General features: G+C 39.3%; 2 protein-coding genes and 1 pseudogene across 2 annotated transcripts in view; 1 reads left to right on the forward strand and 2 right to left on the reverse strand.

Annotated features, from left to right (window-relative positions):
• ADAL (adenosine deaminase like) overlaps nt 1–14,482 on the reverse strand; it is a 55,481-nt gene extending 40,999 nt beyond the window's left edge. The window contains exons 1-2 of the mRNA XM_037834160.1: nt 14,281–14,482; nt 12,921–12,998 (exon numbers count right to left, since the gene is read on the reverse strand). The gene's annotated coding sequence lies outside the window, so the exon portion shown is untranslated. The remainder of the gene's footprint in view (nt 1–12,920; nt 12,999–14,280) is intronic.
• On the reverse strand, nt 850–1,434 carry LOC119532097 (annotated as a pseudogene).
• Nucleotides 14,221–17,062, forward strand: LCMT2 (leucine carboxyl methyltransferase 2). The gene has a single exon (XM_037834159.1). It carries the CDS (start codon nt 14,334–14,336, stop codon nt 16,389–16,391), a length of 2,058 nt encoding a protein of 685 aa, XP_037690087.1. The 5' UTR covers nt 14,221–14,333; the 3' UTR covers nt 16,392–17,062.
• The last annotated feature ends 4,603 nt before the right edge of the window (nt 17,063–21,665 follow it).

Consider the following 21,665-nt stretch of genomic DNA (forward strand, 5'->3'; position numbering starts at 1 on the left):
GCAAGAAATACTAAAGGGAGCTCTACCGGCTGAGAAAAAAAGAAAAGAGAGAGAGGTCTGGAGAAGGACACAGCACTGAAGATTATCAGTAAGGGTAACTCAAAGAAAAAAAAGATAGAGGGGGAAGGGGAATAGCTCTGGCAACTAAAAACCAAAGGAAAAGATGGCTGGTTCAAGAACTGTCTTCACAGTAATAACTTTGAATGTGAATGGGTTAAACTCCACAGTTAAAAGATACAGACTGCTAGAATGGATTAAAAAGCACGAACCATCTATATGTTGTGTTTTCTTTTGTTTTTTTTGTTTGTTTGTTTTTGGGTTCACTCACTTTAATAACAATACATTTACCCTGTTATCACCATGGAATGTAAAGTCAGACGAGAATTTCACAAGTGCAATAAAGCATTCTGTAGTATGTCAAGTTTGTGTATAATGCCTGGCCAAACCAACTTGCTCGTAAATACAAAACACAGGTAATATATTTTGTTTAACATTTGTGAATCTTACAGAACTAAACTAGAATCCATAAGTAAGTTATCCTCATATTTATTTATAAATATGATTCTAAAACAAATACTGGTTGTAAGCAGCTCTGTTACCAGGTTTTTAGGTTTAGCTTAAATACATACACACACACACACATTTTCAGTTGTGGGAGGCATTACAATGTTATATTCCATGCACTTCTCTGAGTTCTTTAAGAGTAAACCAGCCCTAGAAACCAAAACACTAGACAAGTTTACAGGGTGGGCAGAAAAAAGTTAATTGGGGTAAATAGCACATAACAACCAAACAATGTGATATTCTGCAGCAACTCGAAGTACTTCAGGGTTGGCCTGCTGTCCTGTTTAGAACTAATTTCATCATGAGAGTTTAAGAATGCAGACATTTTACCATTATCAAGAGAATTTGGATGACATGTTTCTTTTGTACTAACTTGACTTCCCTGAATGACCTAGTTAGTGAACTTGTCACCAATAATTTGGTCACCAGGCAAATCAAGCCTGAAAAAAAGGAAACCAATATTCAAAATACCATGTCGTTATCTGAACCTACTCAAATGTTTTATTTTCAGCATATATGTGTAACCTTAATTTGAGGTGTTTAAATAAAGCAAATACCATCAACACCAAGATAGCATGACAGCACCTCTTCTTCTAAAGTTTAGGTTTTGCCCAGTATTCCCGATACAAGGAATAGCCCATACCAAAAGTCACTGCTCCCACAACAAAGCCTTGGGCTGCCACACGCATGGGAATCAAGTGAACAGACATTTTAGTGTTTCCCCTGCTCTTCAGTTTGTATACCCATATGCAACAATTGCTGTAAAACCTGTCATCCCAAATGGGATGGTGCCTCTCTAGCTTTTCCGATAAGTTTAAATCCCTGATCTTCATCATATGAAGACAGAGAAACATTTGTATCAGTTGACATGATTGGCTAAAGAATCTTCTACTCCCGACGACACTTCCTGAGCTTCCACTGTATATGCTGTTTATAAGAGACTCATCTTAGACCCTGTGACAAAAATAGACTGAAAGTGAAAGAAAGGAAAAAAAAATTCTATGCAAGCTGCAACCAAAAGAAAGCAGGGGTAGCCATACCAATATCAGACAAAATAGACTTCAAATGCAAAGATGTCATAAGAGAAAAAGAAGGACAGTATGTATTAATAACAGGGACAATTCACCAAGAAGAAATAACAAACACAAATGTTTATGTACCCAATCAAGGAGCTCCAAAGTACATAAGACAAACATTGGCTAAACTGAAGGGTGCAACAGACATTTCTACAGTAATACTGTGAGACTTCAATATACCACTCTCTCCTACAGATAGAACTACTAGACAGAGGACCAATAAGGAAATTGAGAACCTAAACAATGTGATAAATTAAGAACCTAACAGTCATATATAGATCGTTACATCCCAAATTACCAGGATAATACATTTTTCTCTAGTGCTCATGAAACATTCTCCAGGACAGATCAGATGCTGGGGCATAAAACAAATCTTAATAAATTTTATAAGATTGAAATTACTCAAAGCACATTATCTGACCATAAAGGAATGCAACTAGAAATCAATAACCACCAAAGAACCAGATCTTTCACAAACACATGGAGGTTAAACAACACACTCCTAAACAACCAGTGGGTCAAAGAAGAAATTGCAAGAGAAATAGGAAAATGTCTAGAGACGAATGAAAGTGAGAATACAACAGATCAAAACCTATGTGGATGCAGCAAAGGTGGTGCTGAGAGGGAAATTCATAGCTCTAAATGCATGTATCAAAAAGGAAGAAAGAGCTACAACCAAAGACCTAACTGAACAACTGAAGAAGCTAGAGAATGATCAGCAAACTAACCCTAAAGCAAGTAGACAAAAAGAAATAACAAAGATTAAAGCAGAAATAAATGAGCTGGAGAACAAAAAAAAAAAGAGAGAGAGAGAGAATAAATAAAACCCAAGGTTAGTTCTTTGAGATCAACGACATTGACAAACCACTAGCTAGACTGACAAAGTCAAAAGAAAGAAGACCCAAACAAAATCAGAAATGAGAGTACGGTCATTACTATGGATCACAAGGAAATTTTAAAACCCATAAGAGGATACTATAAACAACTGTATGCCAACAAACTAGACAATCTAGAGGAAATGGACAATTTGCTAGAAACAAATGAACAAGTTTGACTGACCCAAGAAGAAATAGAAGACCTCAGCAAACCAATCACAAATGAAGAGATCCAATCAGTCATTAAAAACCTACCTACAAATAAAAGCCCAGAGCAAGATGGCTTCACAGAGGAATTTACTAAACTTTCCAAAAAGAATTGACAATATTCCTGCTAAAACTCTTTCAAAAAATTGAAGAAAAAGGAACACTACCTAATTCATTTTATGAAGCCAACATCACTCTAATACCAAAACCAGATAAAGATACTACAAGAAAGAAAAACCACAGGCCAATCTCCCTAATGAATATAGACGCAAAAATTCTCAACAAAATACTTGCAAATCTAATCCAAAGGCACGTTAAAAGAATTATACACATGACCAAGTGGGGTTCATTCCTGGCATGCAAGGGTGGTTCAACATCATAAAATCCATGTAATACAATACATTAACAAATTGAAAGGGAAAAATCAAATACTCATCTAGATAGATCCTGAAAAAGCATTTGAAAAAACTCAGCATCTCTTTTTGACATAAACACTTTAAAAAGTATGAATTGAAGGAAACTTACTCAATATGATAAAAGGCATATATGAAAAACCCACAGCCAGCATAGTACTCAATGGCAATATACTGAAAGTCTTCCCTCTAAGATGGGGAATGAGACAAGGATGCCCACTATCAACACTATCATTCAACATTGTGCTAGAAGTTCTAGCCAGAGCAATTCGCTAAGACAAAGAAATAAAAGGTATCTGTGCCAGTTTGAAACTGTTATGGACCCCAGAAGAGCCATGATCTTTTAATCCAATTTTGTTGGGAGGAACTTTTTGATTCAGAGGGATTCCATGGAGATGTGACTCATCCAACTGTGACTGAGACCTTAAGTTAAATTATTTCCATGGAGGTGTGGACCCAGCCCATTCAGGGTGGGTCTTGATTAGTTCACTGGAGTACTTAGGAGAGCTCAAGAGCCAACACAGACGCTGCTGTTTGGAGATGCAGACAAAAAGATATTTGGAAATGTTAAGCTAAGAGATGAAGCCCAGAGTTTGCCCCAGAGAAGCTAAGAAAGAGGAGCTAACACAGAAGCCCAGAAACATTTTGGAGAAAGCCACTTGGAAACACAATCCAGGAGCAAAAGGAACAGCAGATATCAGCCACGTGCCTTCCCTGGTGACAAATATGCTCCAGACACCATCAGCCGTTCTTCAGTGGAGGTATCCTCTTCTTGATGCATTAGTTTGGACTCTTTAACAGCCTTAGGACTGTAAATTTTTAACCAAATAAACCCCTTTTATAAAAGCCAATCTGTTTCTGGTATTTTGCCTAAAAGCAGCTCTAAGCAAACTGGAACAGTATCCAAATTGGAAAGGAAGAAGTAAAATTGTCATTATTTGCAGATGATATGATCTTATATTTGGAAAACCCTGAGAAATCAACACCAAAGTTACTTGAGCTAATAAACAAATTCATTAGAGTGGCAGGATACAAGATTAATGTGTATAAGCCAGTAATGTTCCTATATACTAATAATGACCTAACTGAAGAGGCAATCAAGAAAAAAATTCCATTCACAATGGCAACTAAAAAAATCAAGTGCCTAGGAATAAACTTAACCAAAGATGTAAAAGAGCTGTACACAGAAAATTACAAAACATTACTAAAATAAATCAATGAGATCTAATTAGCTGAAATGATATTCTGTGTTCATAGATAGGAAGGCTAAATGTTGTTAAGACGTCAATTCTACCCAAACTGATCTACAGATTCAATGCAATTCCAATCAAAACTCTAACAACCTACTTTTCAGACTTGGAAAAGCTAGTTATCCAATTTATTTAGCAGGGAAAAGGACCTCAAATTGCCAAAAACATTCTAAAAAAAGAAGAACAAAGTGGGAAGACTTACACCTCTTGATTTTAAAGCCTACTATAAAGCCACAGTGGTCAAAACAGTGGTATGGGCACAAAGATATACTGATCAATGAAATCAAATCAAGAGTTTGGAAATAGACCCCCAGATCTATGGTCAACTGATTTTTTGATAAGGCACCCAAATCCACTGAACTGGGACCGAACAGTCTCTTCAACAAATGGGTCTAAGGGAACTGGACATCCATATCCAAAAGAATGAAAGAGGATGTCTACTTCACATCCTATACAAAAATTAACTCAAAGTGGATCAAAGACCCCAATATAAGAGACAGGACCATAAAACTCTTATAAGATAATATGGGGAAATATCTTCAAGACCTAATAATAGGAGGTAGCTTCTTAGACCTTACATCCAAAGCAGAAGCAATGAAAGAAAAAATAAACAGGAACTCCTCAAAATTAAAAGTTTCTGTGCCTCAAAAGACTTTGTCAAAAAGGTGAAGAAGTAGCCGAGTCAATGGGAGAAAATATTTGGAAACCATATGTTCCAGTTTGCTAATGCTGCTAGAATGCAAAATACCAGCAATGGATTGGCTTTTATAAAGGGGGTTTTATTTGGTTGCACAGTTACAGACTTAAGGCCATGATGTGTCCAAGATAAGACATCTAAAATAGGATACCTTCACTGAAGGATGGCCATTGGTGTCCGTAAAGCCTCTGTTAGCTTGGAAGGCACATGGCTGGCATCCCCTTGCTTCCAGGTTGCGTTTCAAAATGGCATTCTCCAAATGTTGTTCTTGGGGCATTCTGTCCTCTCTTAGCTGCAGCTCTTTCAAAATGTCACCCTCAGTTGCTCTCCAAAATGTCACCCTCAGTTGCTCTGTGTCTGGGCCTGTGAGGTTCTTTTTAAAGTACTCCAGTGATCCAATAAAGACCCACCCTGAATGGGTGAGGCAACATCTCCATGGAAATAATCCAATGAAAGATCTTGCCCACAGTTGATTGAGTCACATCTCCATGGAAACTGAACCAACAGGTTCCAACCTAATCAACACTAATATGTCTGCCCCCACAAGACCACATCAAAGAATATGGCTTTTTCTGGGGGACATAATATATACAAACCAGCACATCATATATCTGATAAGAGACTGATATCCTGCATATATAAATAAGTCCCACAACTCAATGACAGTAGTACAAACAGCCCAATTATAAAATGGGCAAAAGATATAAAAAGACATTCTTTTGAAGAGGAAATATGTTCCAGTTTGCTAATGCTGCCATTATGCAAAATACCAGAAATGGATTGGCTTTTATAAAGGGGGTTTATTTGGCTACAGACCTGTAGTCTGAAGGCCATGCAAATGTCCAAATTAAGGCATCAGCACGAATACACCTTCACCGAAGGAAGGCCAATGGCATCCGGAAAACCTCTGTTAGCTGGGAAGGCATGTGGCTGGCGGCTGCTGATCCCAGGTTGTGTTCCAGCTCCTTTCTCAGCTCCTGTGTGTTCTTCAAATTGTTGCTCTCGGGAGTTTCTCCTCTCTTAGCTTCTCTGGAGCAAACACCAGGCTAGCATCTCCAAAGTGTCAGCAAAAGTCTGCTTTCAGCGGCTGACTCCAAACTGTCTCTCTCAGATGATCTCTAAAATGTCACTCTCAGCTGCTCTTTTATACGACTACAGTGATTAAATCAAGACCCACCCTGAATGGGCAGGGTCTATACCTCTATGGAATTAATTTAATCAAACACTTTACCCACAGGTGACTGAGTCACATCTCAATGGAAACACTCAAAAGATTTCAACCTAATCAACACTAATAAGTCTGCCTCCACAAGACTGCATTAAAGAATATGACTTTTGGTGGGACATAATATATCCACACTAGCACAAAATACAAACGGCTAAAAAAACACATGAAAAAATATTCATCTTCACTAGCTATTAGGGAAACACAAAGCAAAACCACAATGCGATATCATCTCATACAAATATGAATGGCTGTCATTAAACAAACAGGAAACTACAAATGCTAAAGAAGACGTGGAGAAATCGGAATTCTTATTCATTGCTGGTGGGAATGTATAATGGTACATTCCCTGGAATCACTGAAGTCCCTACTATTTATACTACAAATATAAATAAGCACTTGCATGATATACTTCTAAGGTATGACACTGATACAAAAAGTTAACAACAGAATGGCATATGGGAAAAACTATCTATTGCATATTAGGAACTATAATTAATAGGAATACCTTACTAGTATCACACAAATACTAGTGATAGATAATTAAGGGCTGACAAGAGCTTTAGGGTGTTTGGAGTCAAGAGAATTGTTTAAAATGGAGAGTGATGATGACTGTACAACTAAGGGAAGATAATGTGAGACACTGATTGTTTATCTTGGACAGAACATATACTATGTGAAATCAGGACACCCCCCCACACACACACACTTAATAAATTAAGCCTTGATCTTGAGGCTTGCTCTTGTGAAACTTATGGATGTAAAGAAGAGGCTAAGCCCACCAAATTATGCCTGGGAGTCACCTCCAGAGAACCTCTTTTGTTGCTCAGATATGGTCTTTTTCTTTCTAAGCCCAACTCTGCAAATAAATTCATCACCCTCCCCCTGACATGGGACAGTACTCCAAGATGAGTGAGTCTCCCTGGTGACGGAGGACATGGATCCCAGGAATGAGCCTGACCCTGGCATCGAGGGATTGAGAATGGCTTTCTGACCAAAAGAGGGGAATACAGGCAACAAAATAAGGTTTCAGTGGCTAAGAGATTATGAATAGAGTTGAAAGGCTATTCTGGAGGTTACCCCTATGCAAGCTTCAGCTAGATATGCCAAATGGCCACAGTATGACAAGTGCAAATCAACAGTAGTCCCAAAAACCCGAAAGAATACCCTGGTCCCTATCTAAGATGCTATAAAAGTTTCATTCACTAAGTTTATTCTTCAGAAACTTAAATCCTCCAGAGTGTTCCTATGCCAGATAAGTCTCCAAACCCAGAGGCAACAGCATCTTCAAGAACAACCACCAGATGCATCCCCCTTTTCCATAATGTCAACACCCGTTTTCAACATGAACAAGTTAGGGTGGTCACTGCCTAGACATCCCTGAAGATCAGGAAAGTGATTAACCTAGAGGAAGAGGTAGCAACAGACAAGATAGAATTTAACAAAAGATTACAAATACTGAATTTTTATATAATTTTCTTTTTTTTTTTTCTTAGTTGCTAGGATATTAGAATAGCTAGAAGGAAAGAACAGAAACGGTGAAACTGTAACCCATAACCTTCTTTGAAACCTGCTCTATAGGTACTTGTTAAATTGTACATGGGAAGTTATCACTTTTCTGTATATATGTTACATTTCACAATAAGAAAATAACTGAAACTGTGGAACTATAATCATAAAATTCTTTGAAATTTGCTCTCTCCTTGTTAAATCATGCTGTGAAAGTTATCACTTTTACATATATATGTTATATTCTACAATAAAAAATGAAAATAAAAGTGCAGCTATAAATACTAACCCCATTCCTGATTCTATAATGACTTTTGAACCAAATAAATCCATTAGAAATAAAAAAATAATTACTCCTTGAAGTTCAACAAAATGTTCCTCCCCAAGAGGTAGAAAGATGGAAAAACACTGGCTGCTTTTATGAGCCTGCAATTCAATCCTGGTTTGGCCCTAATGGTAAACCAGTCCTCCCTAATTGTCTCCAGGAAATAGTTCTCGAAGTTATTCATAATATGACTCACTGGAAACTGATAAAATTGTAAGCCAGGGAAAGCAATATTTCAGGATACCATCCCCTAAAACAGCTATGAAAATATACCATAATGGTTTAATTTGTCCCAAGCATAATCCAGGAAAACCTTTCTATATCTCTCAAGGACATTTTCCCTTACAACTAGACCTTTTGAAATTTAGAAATTGGATTTTACTCAACTACCCCCATCCCAAGGCTATAAATATGCTTTAACAATGACTTATATGTACTCACATTGGGCTGAAGCCTTTCCCTATAGACAAGCTACTGCTGCTACTGTCACAAAGTTATTATTAGAAAAAATAACCCCAAATTGGGGAATTCCCTCGGAACTTCACAATGACTGAGGAACCCACTTTACAGGACACATTATGAAAACAATATGCAAAATACGGCCTACTTTGCAACTTTTTCATTGTGGCCATCACCCCCAATCTGCAGACTTAAGAAGAACAAATGGTAAAATTAAAATTCAATTAGCTAAATTCATGGAATCCTTCAACCTACCATAGCCAAAGCCTTACTTATAATCTTATTAAATCTAAGATCCAATCCTTTTGGAAAGCATAAGTTATCTCATTTGAAATTATAACAGGGAGACCTATGAAAATAGACCCTGAATATGTGAGCCCTATCTCATAAAAGGAAATATGCTAACCTATTGCCAGGAACTAATCAAAATCTGAAAGAAAATCGAAACCCTGGTTAAACAATCCTCTTACAGTGCACTCCTGGAAGATGAAGATATTCAAAACCATAAACTTCAGCCTGACAATTTTGTAATACTGGAAAAGACACCTCCATAAAGATGAACTTCAACCTCGCTGGAAAGGACCCTATCAGGCACTTTAAACCAACCCATGCACAGGTAAATTAGAACGTATCAATTCTTGGATTCATATTTCTCATTTAAAGAAAGCTCCCAGCCTGCCTGGAAATCCATTTCTACTGGGGACCTAAAGCTCAAAATTACCAAGGGTTTGAAGTAGACAACACCTGGGACAGATGGCTAACTCAAGACCTGGATCCATACCTGTAGAATTAATACTTACTGGTGACCTTCGGCTTAAGTCATCCAGAAGTACATGGCATCTGATGTAGACACCTAACCCAAGAATTAGGACTAGACCTGATTTTCATCAGATTGAAATGAATTCAGTAACACTCACTATAATCTTCACTATTATTCTATTAGCTCTCTTATTTACATTTTGTATTCCTTCCTCACCCCTTCTCTTGTACCCCAGTCCATCTCTGTATCCCATAATGAATCCTACCCCTCTTAAACTCCTCATCCTTGCCTTTAACTTCTCGTCCTGGTCCCTTGCCATTCAGCATCCTTTTATCCCCAGCCTTACAGAGGGCTGCTGACCTAGGCAATCTATCAAATTGCTGGGCCTGCACTAATGTAGACTCCATGGAAGGGCTCCAGTTACTGGCCACACCCATAGGCATTCAAACCTCGATAAACAAGACATTAAAGAGAAAATTCAAATGTTACATGAATTAGGGAATCCTGAAGACTGAGGCTTATTTAGTTGGCTAAATCTTGGATCTTGGGGAGACTGGATTTGTAACATATTTCAAAATTTACTAATCCTTTTTATTTTTAATTAGAGAAGTTGTAGGTTTACAGAAAAATCATGCATAAAATACAGAATTCCCATATAGCACCCTACTATTAAACCTTGCATTAGTGTGGTACATTTCATGAAAGAACATTTTATAATTGTACTATTAACTATAGGCCATCACTCACAATAGGGTCCTTTTCCTTATTATAGTCACCACAATGTCTCTTATTCTTTGTCTCATCTCCAGAATAACAGCTGCAACTGCCTCTTAAGTCATGCTAATGTGATCTTGAAGCTGCACTTATGAAACATTTCTGTAATGATGAATTAAGCCTAATCATAATTAATGCCTAACAGTCACCCCCTGAAAACCTCCTTGTTGCTCAAATGGAACCACCCGTGTCTAAGCCAAATTCTACAAATAAACTCACTAACTTCCCCCAACATGGGACATGACTTCAAGGGATGAGCCTCCCTGTTGCCAATGGATTAATACCAAATATGGACCAGCAATGCTTTCAGAGAAAGATCTTGATCAAAAGGGGGAAATGTGAAAAGAAATAAAACAAAATAGTTACTGTGGCTAAAAGATTTAAAATGGAGTTGGGAGGCCATTCAGGAATCTACTCTTACGCATGTCTCAGCCAGATACCACAAACTGCCAAAGTATGCATAGCCATAAGCAACAAATGCTTCTCAAAACCTCAAGGACATCTGGACACCATAAACAAACCACATTAAAAAAAACAGTAAACTATCTAACTTGAAGGGCATTTGGAACACCCTGAATATCCACCATTCACAAACAACTTATGTAATATTCTTTTTATTTAAAAACCCTTGCCTGGAAGTCCCAAGGCAAGACACAATTTGGGTTGCTACCTGAATTTGTGCTCCCCAAGCTGCCGTTGTAAGATCCCGAGATAAAACTTTTGCTGCCTTGCAGCTCAGTTCTTTATTTCTCAGTTGACAAAGAAGAAAAAGCAAGAAGAAAGAAAAAGAAAGGAACTCTGAATAATAAAAACATTTGTTACTATTTATTGAACACTTATCATGAGCCAAGCACTGGGTTAAGTGCTTAGATAGCTATTTTACTTAGTCTTCACCACAACTCATGAGGTATTATTACGCCCATTTTACATTAAGTAAACTGAGGTTAAAAGAAAACAACTAGACTTTGTGCATCAAAGGACATTATCAAGAAAGTGAAAAGACAACCTACAGAATGGGAGAAAATATTTGGAAACCATATATCTGATAAGGGTTTAATATCCAGAAATACAAAGAACTGCTACAAACACACACACACACAAACAAGCAACCCAATTTAAAAATGGGCAAAGGACTTCAATAGATATTTCTTTAAAGACATACATGTGAGTGGCCAATAAGCACGTGAAAAGGTGCTGAACATCATAGTTATTAGGGAAATGCAAATCAAAACCACAATGAGATGCCATTTCACATGCACTAGAATGGCTACCATTAAAAAAAAAAACAAAAAAAACAAAGTAAGTGCTGGTGAGGAAGTGGAGAAATAGGAACCCTCCTAAATTGTTGGTGGGAATGTAAAATGGCACAACCACTGTGGAAAACAGTTTGGTAGTTCCTCAGAAAGTTAAGTATAGACTTACAATATGACCCAGCAATCCCACTTCTAGGTATATTCCCAAAAGAATTAAAAGCAGGGACCGGAACAGATATTTCCACACTGATGTTCACAGCAGCATTGTTCACAATTGCCAAAAGATGGAAACAACCCAAATTCATCAAAAGGAGAATGGATAAACAAAAATGTAGTGTATACATAAATGGAATATTATATAGCCATAAAATGGAATGGAGTTCTGATACATGCTACAACATGGGTGAACCCTGAAGACATCATGTTGAATGAAATAAGCCAGATACAAAAGGACAAGTATGTTTGATTTCACTTATATAAAATAACTAGAAATGCAAATTCATTGTCAGAAATTAGAATACAGGTTGCCAGGAACAGGGGTGGGGTGGAGAATAGGAGTTAATGCTCAATTGGTACAGAGTTTCTAATTGGGGTGATGGAACAGTTTTCATAATGGATGGTGGTGATGGCAGTAGCACAACCCTGTGATTGCAATTAACACCACTGAATTGTATACTTGAAAGTGGCTAAAATGATTAACTTTAGATTGTATATGTGTTTACTACAAGAGAACTATACAGCATAAAGAGTGAACACTAATTATAATAATGTTTCACCAATTGTAACAAAGGTACCACACTAATGTAAAATGTTAATAATTGGGAAAACTGTGTTTGGGGGAAGGGCAGTGTATGGGAACTCTACTTTCTGCATGATTTTTCCATAAACCTATAACTGCTCTAATAAAAAATAAATTAAAAAAAATAATAATCAGAAAACAATTGTAAGGCACCCAAATCACAAATCTTGTCCCATTCCCTTTCTTTTTGACTCACTTTCTTGATCTGCTCTTTACAGAAAAGTAATGCTGCTAACATATCTACATTTTACTAACTTAACACCTTTTAAAAATTCATTTTTATAGTGCTGTATATTTTATTTAATGTCCTTTCGACTTGTTTTCTCTCTTTAGTCCTCAAACAACTCTAGGATACCACACAAAGCAGCAATTAGTCCACTTGTTTTAGAAAGGAGGAGTCCCAAGGTCCAGAAAGCACAGGTGAGTCCTCCCATTTCCATCAGAGACCATTCCAAACTCCTCAAGCCCTCTACCAAACTCAAAACCCTTACATTGAACTGACAACCCTGTTGCCTACTTTACAGAGAAAACAGAAGTCATCAGGCATGAATTCCCTCTACTTCTCTTTGCCCTCCCCCAAACCTATAAACTTATTTTCATCCATATCCTTTATTCTCTCATAAATCAGAAGAAAAGGTGGATTCATTCTCATGCCATGTCCCCAAGACTAATTCGTACCCAGGATCCCATTCCCTATCTATTTCAAGTCATTACTCCACCAGTAATTTTCTTACTTTTCTGTTCCTTCATCCGCTCTCTCGGAACTGATTTCCGTCAGGGCACCAACAGGCATGTACAGTATTTGCTTCTACCTGAAAACAAAACACAAAACCCTTCCTTTAGCCAACATTCCTCTTTAGCTACTGCCCTCTCTTTTCATTTTGAGTTAAGCTCCCTTAAAGCATAATCTGCACTCAATGCCTCCATTAACTCATCTCCCTTTCATGAAAACCTTCCCTGCTCCACAGAAGTTGCTCTCCATAAAGTCATTAATGAACTCTTAAGTGCCATGTATAAACCCTGCTTTTCAATTATCAAACCTTTATCCCAAACCAAACTTTTCCTTGAGCTCCTATTCAAATTGGCTGACCCCAAACTCATGCTTTCAACCATATGCTACACTGCTTCAAGTTAACCATACTTAAATGCATCCTGATTTCCTTCTCTATTTCTGCCCCCATGCCAATCAGTCACCAAATCCCAGTTAATAGAACTCCTAAATATCTCTGGAACCAATTTCTTACTGGTGATGATTCCCTGATATCCAAGTTAGAAACTCGATGGTTATCTTGAACACCAACTTAGAATTTCTTCCTTAAAAATAAATACACACACATACACACATTTCAGTTGTAACTACTGGCTGAGACCAAATCACAGAACAAATCACCTCTTTTCCAAGACTCCCCCTTCAGGGGACATATTCAACACCATAGAATTACAGAGTTTTGGAAGTGGAAGAGAGTGTCATTTTATAGATGAGAAACGGCTCCTGAGTGTTACTCATTGTCAGCCTAGCATAAAGAGGGAATAAAAGGACATAAATAGTATACACCTGTGGGGAAACATTTATTAAGTAAATCACAGCCTCTCAAGCCTCATAGATTCGTTTTCAGATTTAAACGGTATCTCTCTTGTAACGACGAGGGCGTTAAATAAATTAATAACTACTATTCGCATCCAAGGAACGACCTCTCCTTCTTCCTGCCCAATAAAGTCGGTGTTGCTGACCCGGTTTTGCCCCTACCACACACTCGATACGGATCCTTCTGTCCAAGGTCAGGTTGTCAGTCCCACAGACTCACGCCTTCAAAGATTTCTCACCAGTGCACTCAAGTATGAGGATGTAGATAAGGTTTGCCTTTAGAAAAGTGACAACCCGAGGTCCCCTAACACAGTCCACAAGTCCAGTTAGCGGTAACCCGGTACCCAAACGGGAAATCAGAAGTCGAATTTCGCACAAGTTACACCCTCCTCAACTCTGACGAGGCGCGCTCTTTCCGGACGTGACGCGAACCTTGTCCGCGGAAGTGGGGTGACAAAGGAAAGGTGATTTTTCAGTACAGAGATTCGCGACGCCGGTACCATACAAACCAAAGAGCAGCTCGCAACCGTGCCGGACCGCCGATCCTGAGTCTCTCCTGACCATGGGCCCGCGAAGCCGAGAACGTCGGGCAGGGGCAGTTCAGAACACCAACGACAGCAGCGCCCTCAGCAAGAGTTCCCTGGCCGCCCGCGGGTACGTACATGACGCCTTTGCCGCGTTGCTGGTTCCGGGGACCGCGCGTCGCGCGCCGCTCATCCACCGCGGCTACTACGTGCGCGCGCGCGCCGTCCGGCACTGCGTGCGCGCCTTCTTGGAGCTGACGTGCGCGTCTCCCGAAGCGCCTCGGGCCCAGATCCTATCCCTCGGAGCCGGGTCCGATTCGCTGTATTTTCGCCTCAAAACTGCGGGCCGTCTGGCTAGAGCTGCGGTCTGGGAGGTGGATTTCCCGGACGTGGCGCGACGCAAAGCTCAGAGGATTCGAGATACGCCGGAACTATGTGCGTTAACCGGACCTTTCCAGAGAGTGGACCCCGAGTCAGCGCTGTGCTTCGAGAGTTTGGACTTCCACATCCTGGGCCTGGACCTGCGGCAGCTCCAGCGCTTGGACGACGCCTTGGCCGCCGCGGGCCTTGACGCTGCCGCGCCCACTCTGCTCCTAGCAGAGGCCGTGCTGACCTACCTCGAGCCCGAGAGTGCCGCAGCCCTCATCGCCTGGGCAGCCCGGCGTTTTCCTAATGCCCTTTTCGTGATCTACGAGCAGATGAGGCCGCGTGACGCCTTTGGCCAGTTCATGCAGCAACATTTTCGGCAGTTGAATTCACCACTACATGGCCTAGACAAGTTTCCCGATGTGGAGGCCCAGCGGCGTCGCTTCCTTCAGGCTGGCTGGGCGGCTTGCAGTGCCGTGGACATGAATGAATTCTATCACCGCTTTCTGTCAGCAGAAGAACGCCGGCGGATGGAAAACCTTGAACCCTTTGACGAATTTGAGGAGTGGCATCTGAAGTGTGCCCACTATTTCATTCTCGCAGCCTCTAGGGGAGATGCCCTTTCCCAAATTATGGTGTTTCCCCCCTCAGAGGTGTTTCTCTGGGTAGATCCTGCTTCCCCTTCAGGGCTCATTCCTGCCAAAGTAATTACAAGTGACAGCCGGGGGCCTGCCTTTAAGAGATACGGCCATGCCTCTGCCCTCTTGAGCCCAGGCATTATTCTTAGTGCAGGAGGCTTTGGAGAACAGGACGGGCGGCACTGTCGAGTGAGCAAGTTTCACTTGCTCTCAAGATATCATGACTTTGGGTGGAAAAGCAGCCAAATATGGGGAACTGGAGACCAGTGGGATGGGCGGCTTTATCACACTATGACAAGACTTTCAGATACTCAGGTTGTGGTTCTGGGCGGGAGACTGTCCCCGTTAACTCCAGCCTTGGGGATTCTCCAGCTTCATTTTTGTTTTTGTAAGAGAGAGGACAGTAGCACAGAGGATCTGAGGGTGACGATAATCAAGGCTAGTCCTGAAAAAGATTGCAGTTTGTCTTGTTGGCGGCATTCAACAACAGAAGTGTCTTATCAAAATCAGAAATACTTGTTTGTGTATGGGGGTCGAAGTGTGGTGGAACCTGTACTAAGTGACTGGCATTTCCTACATGTGGGAACAATGACTTGGGTCAGGATCCCAGTGGAGGGAGATGTACCTGAAGCTAGGCATTCCCACAGTGCCTGCAGTTGGCAAGGGGGAGCCCTTATTGCTGGAGGTCTGGGGGCTTCTGAGGAACCATTGAGTTCTATACTCTTTCTGAAACCAGTTTCTTGTGGATTCCTTTGGGAGTCAATGGACACCCAGCCTCCCATTACTCCAAGGTACTCCCACACAGCTCATGTGCTCAATGGGAAGCTTTTGCTGGTTGGAGGGGTCTGGATTCATTCCTCCTCAGTTCCTGGAGTGACTGTTATTGACTTAACTACAAGACTGAGCACTGAATATCAGATTGACACAACATGTGTGCCATGGCCATTAATGCTACACAACCATACCAGCATCCTCCTTCCTGAAGAGCAAAAGCTTCTGCTCCTTGGAGGTGGTGGGAACTGCTTTTCCTTTGGCACTTATTTCAACCCCCATACGGTGACATTAGAGCTTTCTTCCTTATGTACTGGTTAATACGGACTGCATTCTTGATATATTCAGTACCCACTAAAGTATTCAATCAAAGTGTCCACAAGTAAAATTTTACTCCGACTATAGCTATTGTTATTCCCATGCCTCTTTTTTTCTTAGCAACACTATACAGTGCAGAAAGTGATACCAACAATCAGAGAGAAGGTACAAAAAATAAAACATGGCTAGCCCTATCTGATGACAGTGGCCATACAATCCTAGAGTAGGAATTGGAGGCTTTTGGATTCATGTATCCAATTTATTGATCTTCCCATTATCCAATCTAAGGTGATTCATTTATTGAGTTAAAATGAGCTTTTGCCTAAATCAAATAAAAATTCCCCTATCTCAGGCTTTGTGATTTGAGATAGTACCTTAGAAAAAGATTTCACACAGATCCTTGGTAAGAACACAAGATTGAATATAGTTGAAGGAAAATGGTATTGACCTTATTCTTTGCATATAAAACCTGAAATGAACACAGTTGCAATTTGATTAAAGCACCATGCTGTTTAGTGCAGCAGAGAACTCTGGGGTAACTTTAACAACAACTACAAAAAAACATTTGTAGGACTTTATTGATAAACATATTTTTGGTCCATGTCTTGCCACTGGTTTCAGAATTATTTAAATTTATAAGCACCAGTAGAATAAATGTTTGATGCTTTAAGTTACTTGGCACATGGTATGAATATTTTGCTCCAGATCTACTCTCCACCTTTCTCCATCATATTCTCTGCCCCAGGTGAGTAACATTTATGGACTGTATCAGTGAGCTCTCTTGTCTTCTAGTTTCTGGTCAAGTTCCACCAGGCAGAGGCTCCAGGGGGATATTGGAAGGTAGGAAGAGTGAGTCAGGGTATTTATTCCCAACTCTTCCCCTGTCAGTCTGCAGGGTGGCAGCAGCTGCATTCTTCGGTCAAAGGCCACAGCCCTCTTCTGTAAGCTATTTCTATGGCTCTAATTCTACATCACTCCAGGTTCCAGTAATTCCTCCCCCTCCTTATCTTTTTAAGCCTAGGAATGGTAATGGCTCTTTGCTAGACCTCAGCTGCATTGTCAAATAAAGTACACTAGCCACATGTGGCTACTTAAATTTAGATTAAGTAAAACCAAATAAAATTACAAATTAGTCACACTAGCCACATTTCAAGTTGCTCAGTGGTCACATGTGGCTAGTGGTTACTGTCTTAAACAATGTAGATAAAGAACATTTCTGTCATCACAGGAAGGTCTGTTGGATACCACTGCAATACTGCACCATCTTGATTTGACTTCCCTTGACACTGTCCTCCACTTTTGACTGGTATCTTCATTAAATTCTCAATTATCCCCTTTAAATGGACTATTTGTTTCCTGGTGGGTCTCATGGGATTAAAGAAATATCTTAGATGTTCATCCTTGAAAATTTGAGCCTTTATTTGTGACCTAAATTGTACAAACCTTGTAAAAGTCGCATGTTTCAAAAGGTAGGACTTTGGTACCACTTTAGTATTTCTGTTAGTCTGCAATCTTTGGAATCTTAAGAATGGAATCTTGAGATTCTATAAGTACCTAAAATTACTATCAATATTAACATCTTGGTGAACTTAATATGGCATAGAATCCTTTTTCTCTAAATATTTCTATTAACATCCGTTTACATATAAATGAATGTGAAAGATGATTAATATAACAACTCAGTAGCAAACACAAACCTAACTGCAAAGAGAGGGCAATGTTGGCTATGTTGGGTGAAGGCTTCCAGGAGAAGGTATACTGAATAAAGGCCTGTAGTCTGACTTCAGCTTCTGTAAGGCTTTACAAGAGCTCCTGGGAAACTCATTGGTGATGGCCATGAGTGAGTCTTGGGAAACATGATTTACCAAAGCTGGACATCTGGCAAGGCTATGGTGGGCCAGGTACTAGGTAACTGGAAAGAAGATGATTGGGGGAATAGGCTGTTCCATATTTCTGTTTCTGAGTTCATCAAAGCCTACTTCCAGCTTTCAAGAGCAGATAAAAGCAGAGCACTATGATGAAATGAGTGTTCTCTGCTATGTAGTAGTTACTACCAGAATTTAACCTAGATCTGACTCCAAAGCTCAGGGTCCTCCTTCCATTATGCTACCTCTCGGATCATGCCATTGACCATTATTATTTTACTACGTTTGGGGGAAAAGGGGGGGATTGTCAACAGAATATGGATGTGTGCCAGACCTAAATTATTCATGTAGCGATGGCTATTCTCTTGATCACTCCCAGGATGGCGCACTGTGAGTAATTGGGCTTGTTCTCTCCCAGAGAAATTACCCATATTTTCTGTAAGTGATTATCAGATTAAGATGCCCTCCACCTTTAACTCGTGTACATCATGCTCAGTTAAGGAAGTATTCATCCCTCAAGCACTTCTCAGAAGTTTTGTCAGCAACATTTACTCTGTGCCTTTGGAGCAGCACTCAGTATGGAATGGTGCTGGGGTTCATTAACAGTAGCTTGCAGCAGTTAGAGCTGTGGGCCAGATTGAGAACTGAAGTTTGACAATTTTTGCTTCTACTTTTCACCTCTGAATATTTTTGTTCTAAAATTCTGGTATGGAGCTCTAGGGTAGTTGTGAGAGTTAATGATCAGGCCTCTTCCTCTTTTAAAGATTGTACTTCTTTCCAAGCCAGAAAAACTAGTTAAGGAAGAAGGAGAATTTCTTATTTTGTATCTCTACTCTATCAGGTTGTCAAAAAGTATATCATACTAATGAGGATATAAAACAAGTTTTAAAAAAACAGCTGTTCTAGAATATGTTCTTCAAAGGCCAGTGCTGTTACTTCCTCATGTGCTTTTCTGGATTTTATGGCTGAATGCCCATTTTTCACTTTTCTGCAGCTTTACCTTAGTGATTTCAGGGAGTTGGCATTTATCAGATATGTCCCAATGCCCAGACATTTCATAGATCTTCTCTTTCAGTGACCTCAGAACTTGAAGTTCTAATTCATTCATATGCATTTTGTGATCTCAAACCATAACCACTCTGGGACCCATCCCTTATGACAACCCCAAATGTAAACAGCTAGCCTGGAAGTGCAGAAATAAGGGAAGCAATCAGTGTTAAGCCTTGTGTCTCATTCTCTGAGAGAAAAGCCTATGGTCTTTGGAGAATCTGGTGAATAAGAACTTTTTACTAAATTGGATTCTTAAGCAATGAGACCACCCAGTTTAACTAAACTGCAAAAAGCCTTTTGACTGTAGTAAAAAAAAAAAAAAAAGGACATGAAATAGCACTAGATTGGCAAGTTCTGTCATGCACTTGCCAATCTAATCTCATTTGGACTTCACGTTTAAAGAGAGATGGAGAATTCATAGAAGAAATATTATGAAACTTATATCAGCTTTAGAATAGGCTGATATTTTCTTGGATGTCAATAATTACATAGCAAAGGAGTTCTATCATTCCACAATTCAGTTATAAGATTACTTATTTATCTGTTGGACAATGACTAATGGAACTCAGTTAAGAAGGGGTAATTCCTTGACTGAAGGAAGGAATTGTGTCTATCTGATTCACCTCTCTATCCCCAACATAATAGATAATAAATTTTTGTGGGATGAAGATTCATTCTGGAATTCAAATAAATTGTATTTTTGAATGTTACTGTGGTGCCTACAATTCACAAACAAATTTGAGGGAATGGGCAGGAGGCATTAAAATTTTAAAGACCACTATTGGAGAGTCTTTTTAGATTTAACTGCCTTGACCTGGGTAAAGGGGACAGACTTTCTGGTGCCACTCCTAGAATAGACCTGAACCATCTCCTTAATTGCACTTGGCAGCTGGCCTTTATCCCCTCCACAATGTACCATGGTTACCCCATATCCTTTGTAGATTAAACAAGTTAACTTTGCAAAAAGGCTAATCTGAGGGAGTGGGAGGGTGCAATTAGATGTGCTCATGAGCACATACGCACAGGATTTTCTAGGGTGCTGTGATGCTTCACTGTGCATGACTTGGTGTGTAATTTTCAAAGTAAGTTTAATAGAGGAGAGACCTTGCCCTAATTTTTATGTGAAAAATCATTTGTCACCTAATTGGCAGACTAAGGCTAGGAAATAAATTGTAATAGGAATGATTTTTAGAATATTGTACCACTTTCTGCTTTTCTTTATCCGAATTTTTAGGCTTTTCATTAGAGCCCCAATCTCTGATTCATTTTTACACTTATTACTTCAGAAAAAGCTAGAAAAACTGACTTAACCAATATTTAAGGGAGAGAGAGAAAAAAAAATCTTTGCTATCCTCCAACTCACCCATTCTCCCCCAAAAATTCTCAATTAAAAAAGCAGAGTCTAGATACTTACCCACTGAATTTACATTTGAATAATTGAGTCCAACCACTACCTCTGGCCAGCCAGAAATATTTTTATTTGCAGTGTATGACACCTAGTAAATGCTCAAAAGATATTTGTCAAATTAATGGATATGTGGTTGATTTTGGCGAAAATTGATAGTAAATCAATAGCGAATTGTAATAGCAAGATCAAAAATTACCACCGGAAAATCAAAACATGGTGTAAAGTCATAGTAATTAAAATAGTTATTAGTGCCAGAATAGACAAATAGATGAAATGAACAGAGAATTAAAAAACAAAATCGTGTATATCTGGGATTTTAGAGGTGCTATAGATGACATTTCAAATCGGTGAAGGAAGGTTGGTTTAGAACCACTTGACTAATCATTTGTGAAAAAGTGATGTAAATTCCCTATCTTTCACTATTCACTGGCATAAATTCAGATGGATTGAAGACCAGATCCAAACCTAAAAACCAAAAACCTAAATTATATGAACATTGAACATTAGAAAAATTATAAAATATGTTTATAATCTTGGTTGTTGGAAAGGTCTTTAAGAACACATGCACACAGAATCCATAAAGAAAATATCTCATAAATTTAACTATATCTATATTGAAAACTTCTGGACAACTGAAAATACATTAAAATGTTAGAGGTCAACTAATATTTTAGATTGTGTTTCCTCTCTTCTTCCTTACATAAGGAATAGCCTACAACAAGCTATCCCCCTCCCCAGGATCATCCCTAGGGAGATTTTTTTTTTCTCCTTCTTCATTTATTCCCTGGAATTAAGTTGCATGGACTCATCCCTCTGTTTCTCAATACCAGCTTCTGAGATATGTTAGGAATGGGAAGTTTGAGTAATGGAAAATGGAGCTTTCAATTGAGGATATCCATTCATTTTTTTCATTCATTCATCTATTCAACAACATTAAGTGTTCTAAATGGGATA

This window comes from Choloepus didactylus, chromosome 4, assembly GCF_015220235.1.
Source record: "Choloepus didactylus isolate mChoDid1 chromosome 4, mChoDid1.pri, whole genome shotgun sequence".
Classification (NCBI taxonomy): Eukaryota; Metazoa; Chordata; class Mammalia; order Pilosa; family Megalonychidae; genus Choloepus; species Choloepus didactylus.